The sequence below is a fragment of the Dromaius novaehollandiae genome, chromosome 1 (assembly GCF_036370855.1).
Source record: "Dromaius novaehollandiae isolate bDroNov1 chromosome 1, bDroNov1.hap1, whole genome shotgun sequence".
In the NCBI taxonomy this organism is placed as follows: Eukaryota; Metazoa; Chordata; class Aves; order Casuariiformes; family Dromaiidae; genus Dromaius; species Dromaius novaehollandiae.
In genome coordinates this window covers 39,059,315-39,086,370 of record NC_088098.1, presented here as the reverse complement: position 1 = coordinate 39,086,370, position 27,056 = coordinate 39,059,315, and the positions used below count along the sequence as shown (strand labels likewise).

The 27,056-nt window shown below is 39.0% G+C and overlaps 1 protein-coding gene across 2 annotated transcripts in view; it reads right to left on the bottom strand.

The window, feature by feature from the left end:
• The window catches only part of ZDHHC17 (zinc finger DHHC-type palmitoyltransferase 17), a 77,861-nt gene extending 62,156 nt beyond the window's left edge, over positions 1–15,705 (bottom strand). For both annotated transcript variants that reach the window (XM_064509338.1, XM_064509341.1), the window contains exon 1: positions 15,555–15,705. In XM_064509338.1, coding sequence (XP_064365408.1) covers positions 15,555–15,617 — 63 coding nt within the window. In that variant the 5' untranslated portion in view covers positions 15,618–15,705. The remainder of the gene's footprint in view (positions 1–15,554) is intronic.
• Positions 15,706–27,056: the final 11,351 nt, after the last annotated feature.

Genomic DNA, 27,056 nt, shown 5'->3' with positions numbered 1-27,056 from the left:
GTAAAAGCAAAGCATAAATACACAAGGATTTCAATTGTCTTGTAAATAAGACCTGTATAGACACCAAAATTCTTCTAAAGCCTATGCATCCCTGTACATATTCATCTGTTACAAGTTCTGTGAAAAGCTACACTTAAAATACAAGAAAACCTTTGCCCTGCTCTATAAAACAGTAAGAATTTGACACCATTCAACATCTTATTTAGTTACCATGCACAGTGTAAAACTCTTTCAGATACAGTCTATGCGTTAGAGTGACATAGGTCGATCCAAAGGATATACTGAAAGGACTTCCATAGACATTTACGCTATTTTCCAAATAAATAAGCCTAAAAAAAAAGACACTTATCCACGCAAGTCCACTGCTTTGTAATTCTATGTTAACAGATGGGATGTTTCATTTACAGTACATTTTTAGGTCTGACGCTGCTAGACAATCACCCTGTCCATACAGGGATTTTCAGGCTAGGCCTCTTGAGTCATAATAATATGAATATAACACAGGAAGAAGCACAGGACAAAAAAAAGACAATGTGAGGAATCACGATACTTACACTATCCCATTTGTAAGGTGTATAAGTAACCTTTTTACATACAAAATGTTAATCCAGTGATTCTGATGCTATCTACAGAGTTATGAATCCTCCTTGTATCAAAAGGTGAGGGTTTGCCAATCTAGTAGTGATAATTTAACAGCTGATCTGCTTTCTAGCACAACTGTACAAAAACACATGCAAAAAGAGCTCACTGATCTCAATAACACTTGAGAGAAATAAAACTTTTTCAGACTGTAAAAACAAATATAATCATATTTTCAGAAGAAGCTGTTCAGAAACAGAGCAATTGAGAAAGACAAGAGCAATCATAGCAAGGCTCAGAACTATGCGTAAGAGATATTACTCCTTAAAACAACACCATGACAGAATTTTAAGACTAGAAAACTTATAAAATTGGCCAAAGAAGGCGGCAGAAAAGCTTAGTATAGTAATGTAAAAGATCACTATTTAAAAAACAATGGATATTAAACACCATCTTTCTCCATGCATTATTGCCAAAGATAATGGCTTCAGTGCAGCCATAATCTACGTGCAGGCACAGCTCTAAGCCGACCTTACCCTCCCTGGACAGAGCAGCCTACATCCAGGAACAGCAAGTCCAGTTCACCCCGCTACAACCAATCACAGTGGTGTTACACCAGGCATGAGTTTGCCCAGTATGTTAGTCATTCTGCATCAGCAGCTAAGATAAAAGAAATCACAAGTCATGACATTCGGATAGCATCTATTTCTGCAGTGCAACAGAAGATGAAAACACGCAAAAATACAGATCATTTCCTCCAACTTGTCAGGACAGAAAGCACTGCTTAAAAATCCTATTCTGATCTAGAACACTTACCATCATTATTGAAGAAACAAGAATAACTATAAAAAAGTGAAAAATAGTAATTGCTAATGATCTCCATGCCTTTCAAAAAAACCTTTGTATTGTCACCATTTGTCTTTTACTTTCTCACATAAATACAAAAGAAATTTTTTTCCAGCTAAAAAATATGGTTGAACATCCTCTAAAAACCACCTGCCCTCGCACAAGTTTTCATGAAAATAGTTAAAGTTCCTGAAACTACTAAGGTGGTTTTTTTAGAAAGCTTCAAATAGCCTCATGATAAAGTAATGATATAACATTTTGAGCCTAGAAGATTTCTCATCTTCACAAATAGCTTCAAGAATTTTCCAGTGTTAAAATAAGTTTCCTTTAATGCTGAAAATGATTTATTCTGAGGAAATTTAATTTTAAAATGATCCATCATTAAAAACATTAACAGCTATTCTTAATTAGAAGAGAAAAAAAACTCACTGAAATCCAAGCTTTTTTTTATATATATATATATATATATATATATATACACACACACACACACACATACCTCTCTACCTATATATATATATATATACACACACACCTCTCTACTGACAATCGCTTTTCTCTCCCTCCTGCCCCAGTGAAAGTCAGGAAAACTACAGAGAAGGTAGTAGGGACAAGGCCTGATTTTACTGACTTACAATAACAGGTTGCAAATACTAAATCTCTCACTCACTCCTTCCTATTTTATGGAGCCATTTCCAAGGGTGACTTGAGTTGATTAAATAGTTTACCATTGCTAAAAAGGAAAGGTCGTTTCTCTAGCCACCCTCTCCTGCTGCTTGTGGCTACATCTTCCCACTGCTCACCTCAAAGCCAGTTCTGTGATTACAGGAGCCAACTCAACTCACTAGAGAGACGGTTGGGAGGAAATAAATAAATAAAAATTCCAAACCCAAGGAACAGAAAAACAGATTCTTTTATCAGGACAGCAAGTTGAATCTGTTTCTCCTGTGAGAAGACAAGCCCCAGAGCCATTGGCAGAGGGAAAGCAAGGAAAGAGAAGGGAGCAAAAACACTGTGGCAGCTGCCAAGTGTTAATCTGGCCAGGTCCTTATGGAACTGTACACCCCAAGGGCAGCAGGCTGACAGGGTGGAGAAAATGATGCTTTTTCTAGAAACTGGTAGAGCTGGTTGGCTTGGAAGGTGGCAAGAGGAAAAGAAATTCCATCTACATATCAAACTTGATTTCCAAAGGTGCCTGCACGTGGAAACTCTGAGCAGCTAGGAAAGAAAGCAAGGCTGGCTTCTCACCTCTGACAGTGCCCTAATCACTCACATGCATCTGTGACTAGTTTGTCATTACTCATTACCAACAAGTAGGACAAGGTCTTTGCGCACATGTATAAATAATGCAGCATAAGAAAAAACTAAGGGGAGGGAGAGTAAGACTCAAAAAAGAATATTTTGGAAAGAAAAGACAACTAGATAAAAGAGAAAAGGGAACCACCTTTGGAAAACAGGACTAGTAAGATGGAATAAATGGAAATGAAGAAAAATATGAGAAATAAAAAAGGGCAGTGGAGAAAAAGTATAACTTCCAAGAAAGAGCACTAATACTGCTGTTCCCAATCAATTCTCCTCATAACTAAATGCACAAGTAAAGCTATGCTTATTTCTCCTTCAGCATTCAAGTCTTTATATCTTTTCCAATAAACAAAAACCAAAATGAAATAATTTCAAAGAGAATTCTGAGAACAGTATTTATATGGAAAAAATGTGAGAAATTATGCATGAAAGAATAAGATGGCAAAGACTGAATTATTCTGTGAGAGCAATTTCATAATTCTCAATTACAGATAGCAAGAGGATATGAATAGGTCAACATGCCTGCCCGGACATAAGGAAGGGAAGAAAATACTGCAGCTTACAGCTGCTACACATGGCTCTGGTGGACAGTAACAGATGGCTAGAATTGCTTTTCCTTTAACATTACGCAATATTGCTGCAAGGAGGCGATACCATGATCAGAGATGCAAATTCTGAATGTTGACCAAGTTAATTAACAGACACTTAAAATGAAAATACTAATAAGGTCTACAATAAAAGATTCAGAAATATACATGCATTATCTTTAATAAAATATTCTATTTCCTGTGGCTTTTAATGAAAACAGGGGAAATCATAATGTTCAGGCAGTTGTTTTATGTATTTTTTTAACTTCTCAATATTATGATTGCAACCAGATACTGAAATAAGAATCGTGATAAAAGTCGGGCATGACTGGAACATGCTGCCCCATGCTTTATATCAGTCTTTAAGCATGCTGTTTCACAGAACTAAATAATAAAACAACCCTCTTTAATATTAACACCTTTATATATAAGAATTTTTTTTACATCTAACACATTTATATTTAAGAATTTCTTCTCCTCACACCTGTACATCCTTTTGCTCTGTTCTTTGCTTGTTAGAATACAATGCTTTTTAATAAGCTTTCTTGGTTTTCCTCTCTCTTTTAAAAAGAAAAGTGCAAGAATATATCAATTTGTTTACATTGATTTGTGTATTACATATATGCCATATACACATCATACACAAGCCATTCATGGACTAGCATTAATAGAAAGACTCATGGAATGAGTACAAAACAAATCAATTAACTACACTGCTAAAAAAGCTATTGCAGGTATTTAACTTTTTTAAAGGAAGTTCTTCAAAATCTGCAAGAACTTCCTTTCTTGTCCCTACCCCCTTGTAACTATTGCCACCCACCTCTGCAACAGAGGAAGTCACATGAACAGAGACTAAAGCAATCATGTCATCATTTTAAACACCACCACATTTTTTTTTCTTTATAGGCATGGGAAGAGTAGCTTTTTCTTACATAGAAAGAACAGAAAAACCACAGGATACAGCCAATAACAGCTAATTCGACCAACAGCTCATTGTCATCAAGTGAGAGCAGTCCTGATCTGCCCCATACTCGCACAAAGATATCCTAGCCAGACAAAAGAAAAATTCTACGGGGCAGCACAGATTTATCAGCTCCAGGAGTCAGAGCCTTCAGCAACTATGAGCTGTTAGATTGGCTTAACAGGACCACACATATACATCTTCTGTTTAGTTAACAAATGCTAGAAAACTTCTGTCTAAACCAGATTACATTTCCCAAGCACAAAGGTGGTGTGACATCACTTTCACTTGAATTTTAACTGGTCATTTTATCTATCCAAAAAAAACAGCAAAAAAAAAAAAAAAAGGAAACAGTTCAACGTTTGGCTTGCAAATACATACTATCAGATTGTTATTTTACTTGAACATGCAATTTATTTGGAGATTCTCCCTTCCCCCTAGTACAGCATTAAATTACACAAAATGAATATGACATGACAAAAAAACCCTTCCCTCCATTGTTAACTGTCATTGTTTTTCATTTTTCACATTTGACAGTATTTTGTGAGTAGTCTGTTCTACCTTCCTCCCCCTTTTTTTGGTCCTATTTGCATGGATCCTTGATGTACTCACAGAAAGGAAGATAAATTTATGAAAATCCTCCAAGAAGTTAATTACAGAATTAAAACACCATGGGAGAAATTCAGTACCCGAAATAATATTTTGATTCTTTTTCAAAGCAAGTTACAGTTTAAGTTGACAATGGCATTCTTTAAAAAGAAGAAAAATTGAAAAAAAAAATCTGAAATTCTATTTCAAGCATGATAAAGTAATTATTTCACTGATATAAAGTTTCAGCCGCAAAAAAGTCAGCCATCATGCAAAGTGAATAAACCTGAATACTCTCCAGTGCAGACATAATTTTTATGTAACAATGGGAAAGAGATGCTCAGAGAGAGCCTTTAATCCCACCACTGTACATGGAGGTCAGAGATCATGTGGTTTAAGGTGCAGCTGGTAAAGAGCAAGTTTTGTTTGTTCAAAGCAAGTGTCCATAACCAACTGACTGCTTTCTAGTCACTCACGTCAATGGCTCTAAGTTGAAAGATAATATTTTAGTAAGTAATAGCTTCATAAGAAGACTTTCCAGTTTGCCTCACATTTGCATGTGCAGTGTCACCAACAAGTATGAAAGACAGATGTATTCACTAGCATTTGTAAAGCTTAAGAAAAGTAAAGCTTAAAATACTATGGTTTAAAGTTCACTTCTCACCCTAGTTTCTGTACATAAAGGTGAAAGATTAAGTATTTAGAAACAGTAAATACGAATTTATGCTATATAAATGTGGTATGTCAATAGGCAAATTAAGAAAAATGCAAGTACTTAATCATGTTATTTACTGATTTAAAGAATTATTTAAATAGCACACAAATCCCCTACGTTCTGTCGTATTTTCTATTTGTGCCTTTATTTACTTTGTCAGTCCCTTTTCAGATGAGCATATTTCATATAAAAGTATCCTCTGTTAAAGTTATTAAAATAAAACCAGTCTTTGTCATTTACCAGCAGAAGCTTCTACAATAAAGGTCTCAGGGTATGAAAACCGTACTAGTCAACAATAAAAGCCAGTGGTGAAAATACGCTAGACAGAAAACTGTTAAAATATAGTAAAATTTTCAGTTTGTCTCCTGGGAGTGTGAATAAAAAGCAAAACCAGCAAGATACACCTGCTGAGTACTAGAAAATATTAAATGGACCACACATTCCATTCTAAATGATCATTTTTCTTAGTGACAGCAGTAACAAAACTTTTCAGTAAAGATGATCAGAAATGCTGACACCAAAGAAGGTTTGTCAAGTTTAGCCAAGCACCACATAAGCATGCTGAAATCCTCCTCTCAAACTTAATTCTTCGAAACTGTTTTCTAGATCTTCATTATATTTATGCACTTACAGAACTTCTTCCAAGTAACCTAAAACTTCTCATAAGTGCATACCAATTTGACAACTTTTAGAAAACAAAAAACTACCCTGGATTATACACCTATTTTCATACTAGTTGCATAACTGTCTTTGAGATTGTGCTTTTTAAGTAGTAATTATTTGTAGTTATTAAATGGGCAATTTTTCTGATTAAAATTCTTATTGCTTGTTTCTTGAAAACATGAGGGTTACTCCCCCCCCAGCATAGGTAAATATCTGCACGTTTTGTTTTAGTTAGTAACTTATATTAACATCTACATACATCTTTTTCAGCTTTCTTTTCAAGCAGTTTCGCATTGTGTTTTCATCCATAATCTCAGTAAGTATTTCAAAAAAAATAAAACAGAGCTTTGTGGAGCTTTCATTTAACATCAAAAAATTGCTGAGAGCACCAGCACTAGTCGTCAGTCATCATGAGGGTAACTTAAAACCAATCATTCATTTTGCTACTTTCAAAGTGCTAAATTTCATAAATGTAATTGAATATGTATACAGCTGAATCTTGATGCTCAACTGCTTGTTGAAACAAACTTTTTAAAATTCCCAGACAAGGAAATTCTGAAAATTAATTTTCAGAGATGAATGTTCTTAGTTCAGCTTTACAGTATGGTAACACCACATACTTCTAAAAAACAAACATAGCATGCTGAAGGTTCTGCCTCAGTCAACAAGTACTTGCCAAGACACACACATCAAACGTTAATTATGCTGTTCAGTGAATTTATAGCTAACTTGTCTCAGAGAAACAGTTAAAAAATTAAATAAGCACAGTCAAACACACAGTATAGAACAAGTATCAGAGTCTAATCATGGACCCATTGATCCTTAGCATACACAAAAAGAAAGTATGAATTGAGCAAGCCCTCATGGAATAGTTTCAGTTCAGCATTCCCAACAACCTCCAAGCAGCAAATGGAACTTCAGCTCAGCATTCAGCTAAACAAACTCGCTCCCACTTAAAAAGATAGACTGGTTCATGCACTTACTAGTCGGAGCAGGTGAAAGTCACTTCTAGCCCTGCTGATAGTTAATTTTTTGGCATGTACAAGACAACTCAGTAAATCTATGGCCTGCCATTTAAGAGAAGCAGTCCAATCTATTCCACTCCTCACATCCTGCATTGGTCACACCACCTCAGCCCCTGCCTTGTGTCAGTATTTTAACTCATCTGATCCTACAATGAGTAAGTTTAGGGAACTAACAGGCAGAAAGTTATTCACATTCCTCAGTAAAGGATTAGTTTTCTCCTGGTTTACTTCCTTGAACTGGCTTATCCTGGGATCAAATGAGTATCAGGGTGGCCAGAAGTGTTCAAAGACAGGTCTCACGATCAGCCTAAGTCGAGCTAAAACTGTCCTGCCGTCAGAAGGGGTGGTCATGCTCTCGGTCCCAGCTGCACCTTCCCCACTGCCTCTCATCAGTTCTCACACAAACACAGCAATGGCTTCACTCAGATCAGCTCACCGACTGATGCAGAAAAAAGGAAGAATCACAGTTGAGCCACTGGGCGAGGGTAAAGGACTGTTTGGGTCTCACCATTGTTTTAGATCAGCTGAAGCTCAGTCATGAAACCACATCCTTTAAAAGCTGGCAATACAAGTACTTTCTGATCTCTCTCTGATGTCCTCTCTTGCTTTCTACTGCAGTCCCTCCTTGTTGGGTCACCTTCATCCCACTACTCTCTGGTTTTGATACCTCTCCTCTTGCACAGAGGGTCAAGGACACATGTTTAAAGATCTCAGGGCATGCATCCTAGGAAGCGTAGGAAGGAACTGCTGAGTTTCAGAACCACAAAAGATAAACTGTAGTCTAATGTTAAATTGCATAGTGGGCATAACACGTCTGAGGGTTCAGTCACAGATTCCCTCTGAATTTAGATAAGCTTTTGACTTTCCATTCATTTGCAGTCTCATCTGGAAAAGACTTGAGAGAGAAATGTACAACTAAAGGGATGTTATGAAAGTCAAATCCTTACCTCTTGTCTCTGGAAAGCAGCAAAGGACAGTGTGAATGCTGAAATATCAATTACTGAGGTTGCTCCCATCTAAACATATCGGTATCAATGACAATTATTATCCAGTTTTCAAATATTTACAACAAACTTAAATATTTTTCTCTTTATACCCTTAAACTAACTTCTGCAAAGTTAAAACATAACCCATTTCATATTTTTATGTCATATAATCTTCCTGAGCAAACAGATAAACACAATGAAACAAGTAATGTTGAAAGACTAAAATACTGTGAAATCTGAGTGAAAGTCTGTGTTCAACAAGTCTAAGTAAATACAAAATGTAGGTCAAACCAGACATTTATCACTGGTGCTTTAAGAGGCCCTGCCTCCAAGTTAAAAAATAATTACTACCCAAATTAGAGGAAAATATGTAGGAGAAAAACTGTAAATAATTGAAAACTGTTTTAAAATGTTTTAATAGTAACACTGTGACATCTTGGGCATCTATGGAGAAAAAGTCTGAAGGGCTGAAACACAGTCTGGTTTATGACAGAATTGAAAGCAACTGCTAAACAAACAAACAAAAAGCACACAAGAGAAAGGCAATGAATGTGACAAATTAGAGAAACAGGGAAAATTCAAAGGCAAGCAAAAGGACAAGAACATCCCTAGAAGGGCAAACAGTGCACTAAGAACAAAAGAAATCCTGGTAGCTTTTGTCTATTACGACATGAGAATGGCAGAACCATCAATAAAATGCAAAATCTGAAAGCATTCAATAAGTACAGAACAAAAACAGCTGAGAAAAAGCCAGATAGTTTAAATTATATCCTGTTGCCATGATTAAATGCTTTCTAGCCTAATAACTCCTATTAAATGACCTGTATTTTTAAAAAGTTTAAGTCAGCCATGCCATGCAACAGATTTAATTTTTAGATTTTCATTAAGCCTGGAGAATGGTCTGGATAAAAGCTAACATGGGTTACTATTTTAAATTATTATTCACCTGTCTAAGTTTGGTACAGAATTAATAAAAAAGAAGATACTAATAATGCTAAGTAGCATGACTTCATAGAAAAATAAACCCAGCACTTTTGCTTAGTAAAGGAGTAGTGCTAGTTAAACAGAGTTAACATTCAAAGTGTTTGTGTTAGTATTTTTTGGCATTCTGATTAAGAAGCCAGACCGCGTTAACTTTCTTATTAGTGTACCTTCACGTATTAAAAGTTAGTGATGAACAAATTTTATTATGGTTGATTTTGTGACTATTACACATATTGTCTTTAACTGTGCTAGCTGAAATATCTCCTTTTGCTTGTCTTTTCAGCAGTTCACATTTTCTAAATTCTCAGTGGACTGTCAATATGAGAATACTATTGAGACGGCACTCAGAATCCTACAAAGCTTGTATTTGACCCCACGCTACTGTGTAGTTGTCTGCAGCCTAGGAGGAAACAGTAATTATAGATTAGTTTTATAGTCAGAAAAAAAAAGTCATAAATAATCTATTTCTAGATATATAATCTATACAGTATAGCTTGTATCACTTCCAGATCTTGGGACAAGCCAGCATAATGATTCTTAAACATGAAAGGCAAAGTCATATCTAAAACAAAGACCTAGAGAGGAAGCTATCCAGAAAGCACTGAAGAGACCTGGATAAGGATAATTATCTCCCACAAGCTTCCAAAGTGATATAGCTCTGAAGATGACCAGTACAATTCTTGGTATATGCATACAGGGAATATTGAGTAACAACATGGAATTTATTTTATTGCCTGCAACTGGCACTGGTGTGACTACAACTGGAATAATGTTCTGATCTTGACTTCACAGTTATGATAGATGTTGTACTCAGAGCAAACCCATGAAAACACAGAACAAGAAAAACATGTCTTAACGAGACACACGAGGTTCAATCTATTTAGTCTATTAAAATATGACTACAGGCCATAGCACCAACATAGGGATCTGACACTAGTCAACATACCAAATATATATACATACACACCAATACATACAGAAATATGTAAGTTAAGTAAGTTAAAATCTCAAGATACAATGACTGGAAAACTGAAATTAAATCCATACTAGAAATAGGTGCAAGTCTTGAACAGAGTAGCTTTTGGGGTAGCTTGCCCAGCTATACAGTATGATCCATTACTGTAGGATTTAGCTTATTTTCTTTTTTATTGGATGCATCTCTAGAAGAAATGCCCTGATACAAAAAGGACTAGTTCATGAACTAAACTCCATGCCTGTGTGATATACAGAAGGTCAGATTAGATCTGCAGTTCCCTCCGGCCTCATAACCCATGAAGCTAACCATTGTATTTGAAACAGAACTCAATTCTCAATATTAACTCTAATTCACAAGCATGAGAATTTCTCTGAGACATCATAGCTCCATCTTCCTTTTTAAGTAACAGGATAAAAAATAATCAGGCTTGGAATGAGATCACAACTGTACGCTTAGTTGCTGGAGTGACCCTGAATAAACTACAAAATAAATTCCATACCTTTACAGGAAGAACGAGAACAATCTGCATGCCTACACAGACTCAATGATGTCAACAGAACTCCATGGGGAGTAAAGTCAGACTAAGATCAGGCCACTCACTTTCTTTCACTGACATTTTAAAACATAATGAATTAGACTCAAAGCTATCTACAATAAGTTTACCTGTTTTCTTCACACCACCACCAAAGGTATACAAGGAGATACCACGCTTCTAACTCCATAGGTAGTTACATATTGTACCACAGGGAGAGGAAACCATAGATAAAACAAAGGCTTCCAGCTGGGACAAGTCACAGCCCATGACTCTTAGCATTTTCTTCCAATTTCACTGGAAGACTTTTTTCTGACTTCAGAGTAAGCCAAATCAACTTCCATACTAAGACTTTTCTAATGCCACAAAGTATTTGTAATAATCAATATTTCCATCTCTCAAACATAGTCAACAACCTAACAACACTGGAGTATACATTTCATAACAGTATAAAACAAAGCTTTCTTCCCAGTAATAGTTCTTTAGGAACAAACGCAGCCCTGGATAGTTGAAATACCTTCAGCAGTTCAGGCAATGTCACACGCCAGGAATATTTTCAAACAAATAAAAAAAGGAATACTAGAAACAAAATCCATTTCCTAAAGATCCCCCCATAACTCTTGAATTTCAAAATTAAATAACCAAACCTATCATCGCCTACTACAAAATATTCAGAGACTTTTATCAAAAACCTCTGCCGAGAAAATTTAAGGAGTTTAAGGTCAGAAGGACTATTAAAATCATCTAGTCCAAAGATGGCAAGCACAAACACTGAGTAGCATTCCCACACTAGGACCACACTGTATAAATGGAAGCAGAGTTGTGCCACTAGGTAAGCTTAACTTAGCAGGGAGAAGGAAACCAGCAGAGACTGCTCAGACCAGAGTTCCCGCGCTATCTCGGGGTGCCTTGCATACACATCCTGTCTCTTCCAAGGGAGCTATCAGACTGCAGGGCAACTGATGCCATCTTCACCCTGGGATCTACACCCAGAGGACCTCCTCTCTTTGGGCCTCCACACACATCATAAACACGCTGATGATTTCATGTACGTAAAAGCAGCGGTATGTCACTCACAAAAATCAGAGTCAGCCATCCTAATGTAGTCTGAGCTGTTCTGTATTCATGGATTTTAATCATCATCCAGTTACCTCTATTTGGGATTCAAAAGCTTGGGTTTAGCCTCCAAAAAGACATCCAAGCTCAAGCTGAAAACATCAAGAGATGGATAATCCACTGTTTCCCTTCTTATTTTGTTATAGTGATTACTCACCCTCACTGTTTACAGCTTGTGCCTTTTAATTTGATCCCATCTGGCTTCACTTTCCAGCAACTGGATCTTGTTAAGTATCTTCTGATTAAAGAACCCCTTCTCAGTAAGGAAGTACTTACATGCTGCAAAAAAGTCACTTCTTACTATTTTTAGTACTGTGAGCAGACTGAGCTCTTTAACTTTTTGCCATAAGGCATTATTACAACCATTTAACTTCTTTCCACACTCTCCAGTCTTTAACATGACTTTTAAAGACTCAGAACCTGAATGCAGGGCTTCACTGTCAGTACTGCCACATACTCAGGCAAAAAAAATCATCTCCTTGCTCCTATACACTAACTCACTTAAAAAAAAAAAAAATACTCAAATAACATATTACACCTTTTTTTAAGCAAAGCATTATACTGGGAACTTCTGCTGAACTGCTCATTCCTATCAATATCCTACCAGTCAATAAGTTTCAGGATGCAATCCCATGCCACGCTTCTTATTTTCAATGCATTAATTTGATTATGGCTGCACTAAAGTGAACTTTTATTTTACTAGCAAAATATAACATGAGAGCTAGGCAGTTTTGTGTAGTTCTGTCCTCACTGTTTACTATCTACCCGCCTTCTTCATTTGCAAGTTTTATTAGTGACAATTTTGCAATTACTTCCAAACCATTCATGAAAGAGTCTAACGGGTTTTGGTCTAGTAGATGCACTCCTGTAAGCTTTGAGCAATAATTCCCTCTAGCAACTACTTCTGAGATGCATCAGTTATCCAGCAGTTCTCAATTCATTTATCATATGCTAGATCATACAATGCTCATACAATGAGAAATAGACATTATTTATTGGACTTCCCTGTTTATGCACTTTGCTGTTGCGCCATCAGTCTTGTAGCAATGCCTAATACTTACACAAACAAAAAGCACATCCTGCTTGTGCCCTCTAAAAAAACTGTAAACAATGTATACTCTTCAGGCACATACTCTATTTCAAAACTCCTATAAGACTAAGCATTCTGTCATTGCTGGTGTAGAAACAGAAAAATACAGTGGGATCTACATAGTCATGCTTAGCTGAACTTGCAATACTAGGAAAGAATAAATAACCTTTGAACTGAAATTATATAAATTAGGCTTGTTTTTATAGTGGAAGAGAGGGAGGTCCAAGAACTCAGTCCACAAGATACCACTCAAGCACCACCAAAAGCAGTTCTACCATCAATACTGTAGAGTCCATATTTCCATCATTGCTTTTTACCTCTCTCCTTATCAAAATTATTTGAATCAATTGCTTCAGCTAAGCACTTCACAAGAAAACAAAAATTTTTCTCATCACTTCACTATTTAAGTAATTTCTCACTATTTCTAAAACCATCTTTCCTACAACATTAACACAGATAGTGTTCAATAGCTTATGGTATTTTGCAAAGAGGTAAAACACATGGCAAAACGCAAAGCCAAAGAGCCCATACAAAAACAAAAACCTCCCTCCTCAAAACTCCCCCAAGCAAACTTTGAAAGTAACACAAATAAGCCAAAACAAAAAGACAGTAAGAAACTAAGAATTAAAAAGACACACAAAAAAAATCTGAAAAAGCGTTATAACATGGAGATAATGGCAAAAGGAAATGTGATAAAACCAGGAAAGATTATGGCAGTCCAATTCTATTAGAAAAAAAAACAAACAAACCATCAACTTTATATGTATACATGAGTAAGAACTGATTATATGCAGCAACTTCAGTACTTACACAAGAATATGGTGCTACTTCCCTAAAAAGCAGAGACCAACAAGAATTAAGGTCCCTGACCTCCAAAAATCACTGAACTCTGCGGCACTATATTGTTCAGTGGGCAGGTCCTGTGATGACAGCGCTGTGGACAGAGTTCTGCTATGGCACAGGATCCTCAAGCTTTAAAACAAACACTCCCCCCACACACACACACAACTTCCAGAAACCCCTCTTTTAACAGCTAGTCGCACTACAAACATTAAGAACATCCTTCTCTTTCAAAGCTTATAAAAGGGATTCTAAGGACCCAGGTAACACCCACTGAATTCCACGCAACTGCAGAGCTAATAATGGATAGTCAGATACACAGCATTTCCAGCTGAATCAGATTTTAAAGAACACAATATTGGACTACTAATACTTATTGCATATTAAGAGATTGAAGTTGGTATATAATATATTCACTTCCTCCTCCATCTTTTTATAAATGCTCAACTTTATATACAAAGGGAAAAGTATCAAGTTCCACCAGACTACTGCCTAACTAGTGAAAATCAATTTAAGATGAAATTACATTTCTGTTTGCTAAATAGTAATTACTCAAAAAGTTAACGAGTACTCATCTTCAATCTTTAAATGACAATGGTTTCCTAGCAGTCTGCACATTTTTTTAATTCTATTTTATTGTTCCAGATTGCCCATCTAAAATTCCAACAAGTTAAGAACATTTCCTTTCAAAGAATAATAATAATATCAGACATAGCCTGGACCTCTATTGAAAACTTCAGTGAAACACAGAGCTGAAAACATCAGACAGTGCAAATGAGGGCACTTTCCCCATTACTTTAAAGCAGCATGTAGCATCCTCCTTTGCACCTCACTTAAGGAATCACTGTTTGGGGTGTATACTTTGCTGCTTAACCTTCAGAACAGATGGCTCTATTTTAAAGTCTCAGTCGAGCACAGTTGGGAGAGGTAGAGAAGAGTGGGTAGGATACACAATCACATATAGCCTATACAGCCTCTTCAGTCATCAAGAAAACTAAAAGTGTCTTTAAGATGTTGTTTAAGGAAAAGAAGTGCCATCTGTTAAGTAAGAAAACTGGAGCCTGCCACATGCATTAATCTTTTTTGTAGGCTGAAAAAAAAAAATCAATTCTTACAATCCTTAATGTATCAGGTGGGTGAGAAGTCCGCACGTAATAGGTTTTCTGAGCTGTTTATAATACCCTTCCAAACAATCACATTATTCCCAAAGCATGTTCGCTGGCTGTTGTCACAGAGGGGAGGGAAAAAAAGCTGACAAGAAGAGTAAAAATAGGACATAAAATGACCTCTACACGTTATCTGCAAATATTCCTCCCACCGCCTGGCCAATACGCCGGGAAAGACAGACCGCTCGTTTCCAGAACACAGCCCAGGACGCCGCGGGGCCGGGACCAGGCCCAAGCCGCCGACCAGGGCCGGGAGACCGCAGCAGGCCGCCCGCGTCCCCCCCGCCGGGCAGCGGGGGCGGGCGCCCAGCGCCGCCGGGCACCGAGCGATGCTGCGCGGCGACGCCGCTGCCGCCCGCGGAGCCCGAGCGGCCGCCCGGGGGCGGCAGGGCCCCGCCGCCGGCCTCCCCCCTGCCCCAGTCCGGGGGCGGCGAGACCCCCCGCCCGCGGCCGCCGCCTCCCCGCGGCCCTGCCCACGCCGGGCCGCCGCCGCGGCGCGCGCCCAGACTGGGAGCGGCGGCGCCTCCCGCCCTCCGCCCGCCTCCCCCGCCCCGCCGGGCTCGCTGCGGCGCCGCCGCCCGCCGCGGCCGGGCCTCACCTCCGGGTGCAGGATGGGGACGCAACCCGCTTCTTTCTCGTACTCATCCAGAGGCGCTGCCATCTTGGTGCGAACCCGCCGCCCGCTGCATGCCGGGTAGTGCGCGCGCGCCCGCGCCGCTCGCCCCCCGCCCCCGCCCCTCGCCGCGCGCGCGCCCGCCGCCTCCCGCCCCGCGGCGCAGAGGGCGCGCGGCCGTTGGCGGCCGTTGGCGTGGCCTGAGCTGGCGGCAGCGCTCCCCGGGCAGCGGCGCCGCCCAGGGGCGCCCAGCCGCGGCCTCGGGGTCGGCCGTGCGGTGAACTTGACTTTGCCGAGGGGCTGAGCGGCGGCGCTCCTCGTTTGTTGCGGCTGCTGGCCCCTGGCGATCAAGTCCAAAGGCTTCCAGCGCCTGCCATAGCGAAAGGCTGGGAAGGAGGTGCGGAGAGGGCGCGTTGCGAGCCCAGCCCGTGCCTGTCCGCCGGCGGGGGGAACGGCCTCTCCCCGCCCAGCCCGCAGGCTGCGAGCACCAGTCTGGACCGGGCCCCCCGGCAGCTGTTGGGTTTGCCCACGTGCCAGCGCTTGTCAGTTTAGGGTGAAAACTTGCTCATTCTAGAACAAATTTATCATTTTTTTTAAAAGTATTCCCCTGTGGTTTTGATGATTTCAGCAGGAACATTTGCTGTCCTTGAAAGTCAGCCACTGTAATGCTTCTGCGAGCTAAACACACATCTCGCTCCCCAAATCCACGCATGCCAGCGTGGTTCCTGGCGTCTCCTGGATGTATATGACAGTAGTTGTATTCTGCTGTCACATCATGCGTTGGCTCTGTGATGTGCGCAAATGCCCACTGGGTATGGAACGAGGCAGCCCGATTCAGTCCTTTAAAGTGCTTCTTCGAACATTTCTCAACAAATCTTCCAAGAGGTTCAAAGCCGGCTTGCCGGCTTTCCAGTGGAGAGCTTTCTGCTTTTGTGCCGCTGCCTTCTCACAGCCTGGCCGTGCCCGTGGGGCTTGGGCCCCAGAGGCCCCTCGCTCCCGGTGCAGATGGCCTTGCAGCACGCTCACGGAGCGGCTGCTCTGCGGGAGGCAGCAGCAAACCTGGGGGAAAGCATATTTCTTCTTAGTGGCTTTGAGGTCTGGAGAAGCATGTTAGCTTTTGAGATACCAGTATCAGCGCTTCTGAAATGAATATTTGGTACAACTTATGTTTCAGGAGAAAGTTCAGCTTAATTAGTTTCATTATAATGTGGAATGAAAGCAAACTGAGAACTCCTCCGTGTATTTAATATTGATTTGACGCTAAACTTTAAGTAATGTCTGTCCGGTTTTCTTTGAAAGTTATCTTCATGCCTACTAGGTAGTACCGGGAGCATAGAAGCAAGTTTTTTAAGGTTTTCACTGACAGCTGCAAGAAAAATATTTGAAAACCCTTAGCAGTTCTAAGCAAGTCTACAGGGGATTCTTTCCAATCCGTTATACCTAACTGACTTGATGATTTCTTACATCCTGTCACATACACTATCCAGATGGCCAAGCTATCCGCTGCAGATTTCTGGGGTCAGATTAGATCTTCTGGGAAAACAGGTTTTATTTTGTTTTGCTTGTATTTTCTGTTCATACAAGCTGTATAATATGCATCCAGCCAAGATTAGAAATCCTAAAGCTCTTTATTTCAAACTCATGTACGTACCCACCTTTTTAAATGACCTTTTTGTAGAAAATGTTTTTCCAATTACAGAATGTTTTTGCTGTTTTGATTGTTACGTTGTCATATCTATGGTGCTCTCATTTGCCTTTGTGAGAAAGGGACCTTTATATAATACATTTTATTGTATCATAATACATTAAGCTCATAAGCCTAAAAACTCTTGATGATACGCTCTTCATTACTCTTTCCTGATCTCATATAAAATGTAATAGAAAAGCACTAATAAAATTTGACTATGGCATTATTAAAATGTTAAACCATAAATATTTTTGCTGTAAAAATATATTCAGCTTTAAAATTGTCAGGAAGAAGGATGACACAGGATTTAGAAACTGAGTGTGGAACAGGTCAAGCAGCAAGGACTTGAAATCGTAAGATACTGAATTGCTAGAAAAGCAGAACAAGACAGAGTTTGCAGGAGAGGATCTATTTTTAACTGCATATATGATTAGATGTAGCAGGACTTAGATATAATTTGCAGTCTGGTTTGCCTGAAGAAGGGTGTTTTTTGCTCCCCTGCATAACTCAGAAATAGAAATCCTGTAAATCACCACAGTTCTTCACTCATGTTTATAATAAAAGTAAGGGTCATAAAATAACCCCAAATCCCTATAGTATTTTTACTATGCAAATTATTTTTTCCTGCAAGTCTAGAAAAGCTTTGCTTCATCACATGGTGCGTTCAATTTCTGCTCTTAACTGGATCATAAATGCATGCCCTCACATCAGTCAAGGTATTTATACTCTGTTCTTCACAGGTCTTCCGTACATTTTGAAATTAATTCTGTCCTCAGAGACATCTGTACAGGGAATTTTTGCCATTAAACTTGAGGCCTCATCTATGTTTACGGTTCCATGTGCTGTCCATTATAACCTTCTTCAGAACTGAGTCTCCCTTTTACCACCACCAGCAGAACTAGAATATGGGAACATGCTAAGGTCTTTCCGCATGAGAGCTCTTTATTTAAAAACTTATAATAATTCAGAAGTTAAAAAATAGTTTCCATACTTCAATAAGCATTGCCCATCTTCTCCTTATGTGTAATACAATTGCTTGGAAACGTGAGTCTTTACTATCTTATATTGTCATTACACACTGGCTTTACATCTGCGCAGGGTAAGTGAATGGCACATACAACGCTGATAATCTGCTTTGGCAACCTAGTTTACACCTATTTTGTACAAATCCGAAAGATTATGCAAAGGCTAAAAGGTTAGATACTCGTATTGTCTGACCCTGAGCAAGTATTCTACTGTTCTATGTTTTAGTTTGCTCATCTGTAAACCAAGTATTATGACACCTAGTTCAGAAGGGTACTCTGAGAATTTATCATCATTGCAGAGCAATTTAAGGCTCTCAGATTAAAGCTGCCTTGTAAATGCCAGAAATTATTATTGATCAATACCAGAAAATGCTGTTATGTGTGGCAGCGTTGAATGATCAATAGCTGATGTGTGAAATGTTTTCCGTATTGACTAAAGAGGTTTTACCCAGCACTACTTAATAGGCATGCAATAAGGACAAATCTATAATATTGGCAAATGATGGCATGCACTGCAAAATGATTTTAGATTCTGGTCTGATAAAAGGAAAACACAGTTCACCAATACCATGAACTTACAGCATTTCTTCCCTTTGTTTTGCTCTACATTAATCACTGTGAGAAAGGATACCTTTTAATTCTCAAGTAAGCCAAAACACAGCTTAACTGGGAAATAAGTAGCACAAAGCCTTATGCTTCCCCTTTCTACAGCATGAATTTCACCTTTTCTGAATGAACTATTAGAAAAAAGTAACTTTGGCAGAGATAACAAGATATATTTATATTTTTATAGAATGTAAATATAAATATATATTTATATATTTATAGAATACACATCCAGACACAACAGTTCAGTACTAAGGATGATTGTGCAGGTATTTTAGCTCTTATCTTCCACTAAACTGTGAAATGTGACAGTGAAATAAAAAACATCTGTGCTCTGCTCCCACTGTATTTAACATACATAATGTCTTAGCAGTATTTTTGTGTTAGTGTGTTACCTTTTAAACAATTAAAAGTGCAATTAAACAATGTTTACCTTTGCAACTAAATACTGTAATTAAAGCTAAGCATTTACACTCTTAGCAGGCAGAAACTTAAAATGACAATATTGAAATGTCTTAACATAAAAATAGGTGCTGAGGCAAAAAAAACTCTACAAGAATGAACATATTTAAGGGAAAGGTGTTTATTCTTCATTTTTCATACCTAATTTTCATTAATTCTATTCTAACTGAAAAATCGTGGGACAGATTTTCCAGAATACTGAGTCTCTGAATTTTTCCTTTGCACAGTCATCTATAAAACTAGCTTCTCAGACAGTGGCTAAAATATCTGGGGAAGCCATATCGTGTTCCTGTTCTGTGGATGTGTTTGCAGAGGGGTTATGATCAGAATGAGTAATGTCACTGAACACAGGAAAAATGAAATACCACTTGTGTGGAATCCGCAGAACTCCCATGGTCCTAGTTTTTACATCTTTGCTGTTAACCATCTACACTGCATTTTCTAATCATGTTACTGTTTGAGCTTTGTGTTTCTATATTGGGAATTACATCTATCAATCTAAACGTATATACCGAAATGAATATATAAAATGTATAGTTCTGCTTAGGTTTATCCAAGCCTTTGCTTACTCACTGCATTCACTTCTAGATGGAGAGCGCCCAGTTCACACCCAGTTTTGACCGGTTTGGGTCACTGAAAGCCTGTGGGTACATCCACCCCCAGGTGGCCTCTCTCTTAGCCTATCCCTGGTTCTGGGTCTTTGAAGCACTTACGTAATGTGTTTCTGCAAGCCAAACTATGCAGCATTACCATATTGTCGAGTGTTTAAGTATGCACTGAGTGCAGTAACCTGCAGTTCTTCACAGGTTGTGTAGCTCTTTCTTCTCAGTGGGATCAGCATCTTTTAATTGTCCTAACATCTGCCTGGTTGAAGCTCACTCCCTCAGCCATGACAACATGTCTTTTATACTGCACTTCCACAAATTTCTCCAATTTGTTTCTGTTGTTGGAAGGCACACCCAGCACCTACAATGAAACTTGCTTCGGCAATTTCATTCTAATTCTGTGCTGTAGGCACTTAAAATTTCTAGAAACTCTTATTTTCTAAGCCTCATCTTGGCACAAGAGAGAATAAATGGAGGAAAATTTCAGATGAAATTGGTAAACCACTTTTGACAACAGGGAGCGTGAAAAAAAGCTTCATCCACAAATGACCTGTGTCCATCCAGTGTAGACAGAACTGGGAGGAAAGACTGTCGTGTATGACCATTTTTCTTTTTGGAGAGAGGTGTCTTTAGTGTTCAGTGGAAACCATTTGTATATAACTGAGACAGGATCATGGCACTATTACAGGATTTCCTCTCATGCCTCCTTGCAGTTAATATAAGTTGTTATGCCCCAAAATATATATAGTTTAACAATGTAAGGAAATTAATTTAAAATGATGATTGACAGCTCCTCCTCTATGCTGGACAGGAAATGATATTGAAATTTAAACTAGAACTATTTTTTTGAGAGCAATCCAGGTAATTTCTCTTTAATGAAACCCATAATTAATGGGAAGATTGGGATAGTTTATTTTGCTTTGTTCTACCCAAGTTGATCCATGGAATTTGTCTTTAAAAATAAAATGCAGCTGAAAATTCTTTTAAAACAAGCACATTAGGAGAATGTTAAGTACACACAACTGGTCACCAGAAATCAAAGGTAATGAATTCGGTCGATATTTAGAGTACGTACTGTAGCTGCATAGTTATCGCTTCTATAATGATATTTTAGGGCGCTGACAGACATGTGGATATGAATAAAATCTGAGTAACTAGGTCTGTTTTTGCTCCCAATCATTTGCCTCACCCTCTTGAAAGAGGTTACTAGCCCTGGAAAGCAAAGAGAGCAGATCTATTTGTGAGTCAGGTCCTAAACCACTGTAGGTTTCAGCTCTGTGTACTAAGGTAAAATGAGATTCAAGTCTTCAGTGTGCTGGGCTGAAAACCATGGTGGTCCAGAAGCTGATGCATGAGGGAATCAGATATCCTTCCTTCAAGGTGGCAGCACCCGTCAGTAAGGATGGCTGGAGACAGTAGCAACTCAGCTGCTTGACTGTGATGCCCCGCTGCACGTCAGTCAGAGCTCTTAGTGTAAGAGAGCAGTCAGTAATGTAGTCTGCCTTACTATCAAACACTGTCAGGCTCCTATTCCCGGTGCAACCAGGAAAGAGGAATAGTCACACTGGCTACTTTAGGCACTTGTGGTAGGTAGCTTGTTTCTGTGGATCGCATCAAAGAACCTGACAGTTCATTTTATAGTGATGTGTCTCTAAATTTCAGTGGTGCTTGCCTTGATTTAGATTGTTGTGGAGAGAGGAGAGTCAGACACTGTCTTTATTTATACTATACTATCCTTTACTGTTTCTCAAACACTACCATGTATCATGCCAGGCAGTTTTAGGTACCACAGAGTATCACTGGCATCCCTAGAACAGAACAGGTGACGGCAAATGGTGGAAAACTCCTGGCTAAGCTATTACCTGTCAGCTACATGCTCCCTTAGTCGTTGTAACGTGGAGCGTACACAGCACAGGAGGTGGCACACTATGGGGAAAGCCTCCTTCCCCACTACTCCTGAGTAAATCTGTCAGGGGACAAGTTTCAATTGGTGGGAGGGCAAGCTGTAATTTTGTCCACTGGCTCTGCAGATGTTAAGGGGTTTGAATCTGGTTGACTCTGCCATTTTCATACACAGCATCCTGCTCCCTTGGGAACACTCCAGGAGAATGTTAGTCTTAAAAGATGCTCAGTGATAATGTTTGAGAGGAAGCATCACAAAAATAATATAGTCTTGCTATTTTACCCTCATTTTCCTGGGGCCAAGCACAGAACCATGTGCATCCTCAGCTTTCCCAGACCCCCTTTTTTCCAAGAAAACTCTGCATTTGACCATTAGAAGAAAGAAATGCTACTGCAGTGGTGAAAGATGTTACTCATGTCATTTAAAAAGAGCCCTTTCTACAGGTAGCTTCACTCAGTGTAATCAGATCCCAAATCTCTACGTTGAATTAAATGCAAGGAGCATTTCCTGTAAAGTTATCAAAAACATAATGCTGATGAAATAAGTACATACAGTAAAGGGTGACAAACTGCAAGATGCTGAACATGCATCAAGAAAAAAGCAAATTGTACTTGTGGAATCCTAATTGGTTTAGTTAATTATTACTAATGATGTGAGTTCAAAACAGTAAGAATTTCAGCCTGTCAGTGCAACATCTCTTTCTGGATAGCTTCTTTCTGCCACATTCCAGTTCTTTTAGCATAGGTTTTAAATGGAATCATTATTTAATATTTGAATATTGTGAGAGAGGGGATCATTAAATGTAGGTTGCTATTAAACACAGCATCCTTGCTTTTAGATCTTTGGTGTTTTTATCATTTTACTGTGTATTCCTTTTCTGCCAGAATGATCTTATTATCAGCAAATATGTATAGCACTTGAAGGACATCAAACAATCTCATTCTTGCCTTTGCCATGATTGCCTTTGCTGATACAAGTCTACATGCTTGCAATTTCTGTACTGATCCGTACTGAATTAAAAGTATAGAAAATGAGTGGTTTTATCTAACTGGACCTTTTTGTCCAATATTTTCATTTATGCCCACTTTTTTCATTTAAGATGATGTACATCCATTTCCCAGTCATCTTGTTTAGAACATCACCTGATCTTGATATCATATCATACTCCTGGATGGATTTGTTGCTATCTTTAACGTCAAAGCACAATCTCATCTTTCTTTGTGCGTTAGAGCCAAAGTTGTTTTTACTTAGTGTTCCGAATCTTTAGACTGCCTAATGCTTAAATCTGTCTAAAAGATCTAGTAAAATATATTTAATTTACATGACTCTTTCAGTCTCCTTTGAGTTTTCCCCTATAGCTCTTCATTAACATATCCAGGAGCATGACAGATATACTGGTTTGTTCTGCTAATGTGTCTGCCTGTGTTCATTCTTTGGGGCAAACCTAGAACCTTTACACACTGTTTGTGATGTAGCCCTACACAGCAGCTGATACTGGATTACGCTTAATATTTGTAAGTGAAAAGGAACAGGCTTGAAACTGAACACTGAACTGATGCTTTATAGGCTTTTTTCTGCTACTTTTGCTGTCCCTGTACATTTGTTCTCTCAGACCTCTTTTTGCCTGGGCTTGGGCTGATTATTCCAACTGCCTTTGAAGAGTTGGCCACAGGATATCATTGACATCCCTAGAACAGAACAGGAGATGGCAAATGGTGGAAAAGTTGAACATGGCCAAACAATGTATTTTTGAAACATCAGTGGCTGTTGAGGGATCTTATAAGGTAAGAGCTCACTGCCAAACTGAAAAACAATAACCAACCAATAAAATAAAATAGCCATTTCACTGATCAGTAAGAAAGGTACTAATGAGAATGAAACAATAAATATTCTGCTATGGTGCCCTTTCAGGGAAATATAAGCTCCTCAGGAACTTAGGGTGAAGCAGAAGGAATAATAGAATAAGGAAAAAAAGCCCAGTTTGGATTTTAAATTACCGTATTTGGTGAAAGACAGTAAAAGATTTATTTTTGGTAATTTCTGTCAAATGTAGTAAATATTTTCCCTACCATCAGTTCAAAATCAAATTAGGAGAGGCATGACAAATTAACACTGCTCCCCTTTAGAGACTAAAATTTGTTAGCTGGATTCAAATAATTTGCAGTGATTAAGATGATGCCAAAACACACAGTAATAAGATACTCTGTAATAAATAGCATGACCATAGAATACTTCATATTATAATCCTGTTCAGGTACTGCAGTCATTATCGTCCTGATAGTGGTATCTACAGACCATTGTCAGTGGCAGCATAAAGCCAAAGACGGACCACTCAGCTGACTGGGCATGACAGCTTGTTTGCATTCATGAAAGAGGAGAAAAAAATAATAACACAAAGGACAAAATATAAAACAAGGAAACTTATCAAAAGTTGAAAAAAAGAGAAAGGATACAGAAAATGAATGATGGATTAAAACCTGAAAGCTGCTGATATTTCTATTGTCTATCTGCTTTTCAAGGCAGATGTTTTACTTCTTCATATTTAAAATTTGGAGGAAACAATTAATTGCCTGTTTGAAATATTTAAAGCATGCTATGTAGCTCTATTATTTCTTTACATTGTTGGAACTACAGACAGAGAAAATAAGCCAATGCCATTCATAAAAAGTTTTCAAAACTGTGAAGCAAAATGTAGCATGAATTCCCACCTTATGTAGATATTTTCTTAATTTACGTTGAATTAATAATCATTACACACAGACAAGTAGTGTATGGATAGGTGCTGACATAAACTAGGCTGTGCTTCAACTAGGAAGAGTGGTAGCACCAATATTTTTCTGCCCTTGACTAAGCAGGGATATGTAGGAAGCAGCAATCTCTTTTATTGACTCATTGATACAGTTGGGGAAAAAATGGGCAGGCTTTTAGGGCTGGATTTCCTTTATCAGATTCATGTACCGTTTAATGACTGCCAGAATACTGATGATACTAAATGAAAAAATAACCCCCACAAATAGGCTTTAAAGTAAAAAAAAAAAAGAAAAAGAAAAAGAAAAAAAACCCAAGTAAGTATACAGCAAACATTTAGGAGCCTTGGACTAAAATGACCAATCTGAACTGGAACAGAAAATGTTTACTGCATGATGATTTTTTTTTTTTTTTTAATAAATAAACTGGGAGGAAGGAATTCACATGTTTAGGTGCTTGGGAATCACTAGAGACATGAAAATGTGTAGAAGGTATATAGCCAGCAAAATCAGGTGTAGGAACTGTAGGAAAGGAAATGGTGGCACCATTTTTAGAATAAACGCATGAGAACTGAGCTGTCACATTAAAGCTGACAGCACTGATATGCAGCTCTAATCTGCTGTGCAAAGATCTGGGTTAGGAGAGGATGAAAATCTACAGATGCACTATTCTAAGACTGCCTTTCTGAGCTGGCAGATGAAAATCAAAAATCATGCATGAGCAGAAACATTACAAAACATGGGGAATATAGAAGATGCCAGCAATAATCAGATGATTTAATCCTCTTTAGCAATTCTTTTCTGTCCAAAGAGGCTTAAGATGCTAAGATGTTTTAAATTAAATGACTGGTTGTCTCCCTTTATATGCTGATGTAACACAGTCAAAATAACATGGATGATTCCTACAACTTATTGAGACAGACTTCACCTGCATCGCTGTGAAGTTTAACATTTTTTTAGGCTCCATTCTCAACAGTGCCACTACTTGAGATATTTCACAGTGCTCTAACTGCAGGTCTTCATGTTAATGGGCCGTGGCAATACTCAGGAACTTGCAGGATCAGGACGTTGGTCACCCTGGACTGTGTTTACTGCTGAATCTTTTAACCCAGTCTTTAAAAAAATGAAAAAGGATATCTCACTCTTCCATACAGGGGAGCTAGAAGGTTTGGCATGAAGAATGGTATTTAATAGATGACTATATAACTGGGTTTTAAAACTGTTACAAATGGTCACGTATTATATGGTAACAAAAACTTCAGCAGTTTATTACACTGTAACCTGCTGCTGCTAATTTATAAGCTATTTATCTTAGGTTTCAGCAGTTTTTGGAAGCACATACATATGCTTCCATAAAAACAAACATCCATAAGGAATGGTGCACCATAAAATTGAATTTGAATAGAGAGAGGAAGGCTGACAGCAAAAATAGTCAATTTCCTCTACAGCACTGCAGATCGACATGTTGTGACTGACAGCATCCTGGTTGGTGTGTAGATGCACGCTCCCCCGTATAACACTAGCACAGTCCAATACCAGTCTCAGAAAGAGACAGCATTTAATTGCATGAAGACAAAATGAGACATAATACAGACCAAGTTATGCATATGCTTAGCTTCTTATGAATGTCTTCATTTTTCATGACAGCCATGTCTGGAGGTCTCAGCTGTTAACCTAGTCATTCTGCTTCACACCATGCCGCACAGCTTTCACGTCTCGAGGCGGCGGAGCAGAGCTGCCACTGAGGAACCGAAGTGGTTATTGCTGCCGTGGGGGCCGGTGTCGGGGGGGCTGCCAGCAGGGCAGGGCCAGGCCTGGCTGCCAGGGCCTGTCCCACCACCCTGAGAGTGCAGGACACCATGGGCAGCCTGGCGGGGGGGTGTCAGGCACCGCCGTGAAGCTGGGCTGGGCGAAGGCTGGGCCTGGAGGGTGCCCACAGGTCTGGACTGGGGTCAGTGTGGGGGTCGGGAGGCCCGTGGCTGGGCACAGGCAGGGCTGGAGCTGGGTGGGGGAGGCCCTGGAGAGGCTGGTTTAAGGCCTACTGGTGCCCTCAGAGCACCAGTGGTATTAGTGGTATAGTACTGTGGTTCCTTTTCTCTCAAAATTGCATGGCAAATACTGTCTTAGTCATTTATGCCCAGACTAGCCTACTGAAACACGCCAAAATATACATACATATAATCTAAGTTCTAATTTGCATGTTATGAATGAAACAATTATCACAAAGCTGGATTCCACCTCTCAAACAATGTAATAAAAAATGAAAACCAAAATCCACAAGACCTCCTGAAAAGCATCTCTGTGTTTTTCCTCTTGCAAGGAGAGCACTCAGCTCTGTGTGATGAAAAACACAGCAGAGAGTCCTGCCTGACACAGGCTGACCTGCGATGCTAAATCCATTTGGTGCAGCAGAGAGCTGCAATTTTATTTGACTGGCAGGAGTAGTAACTGA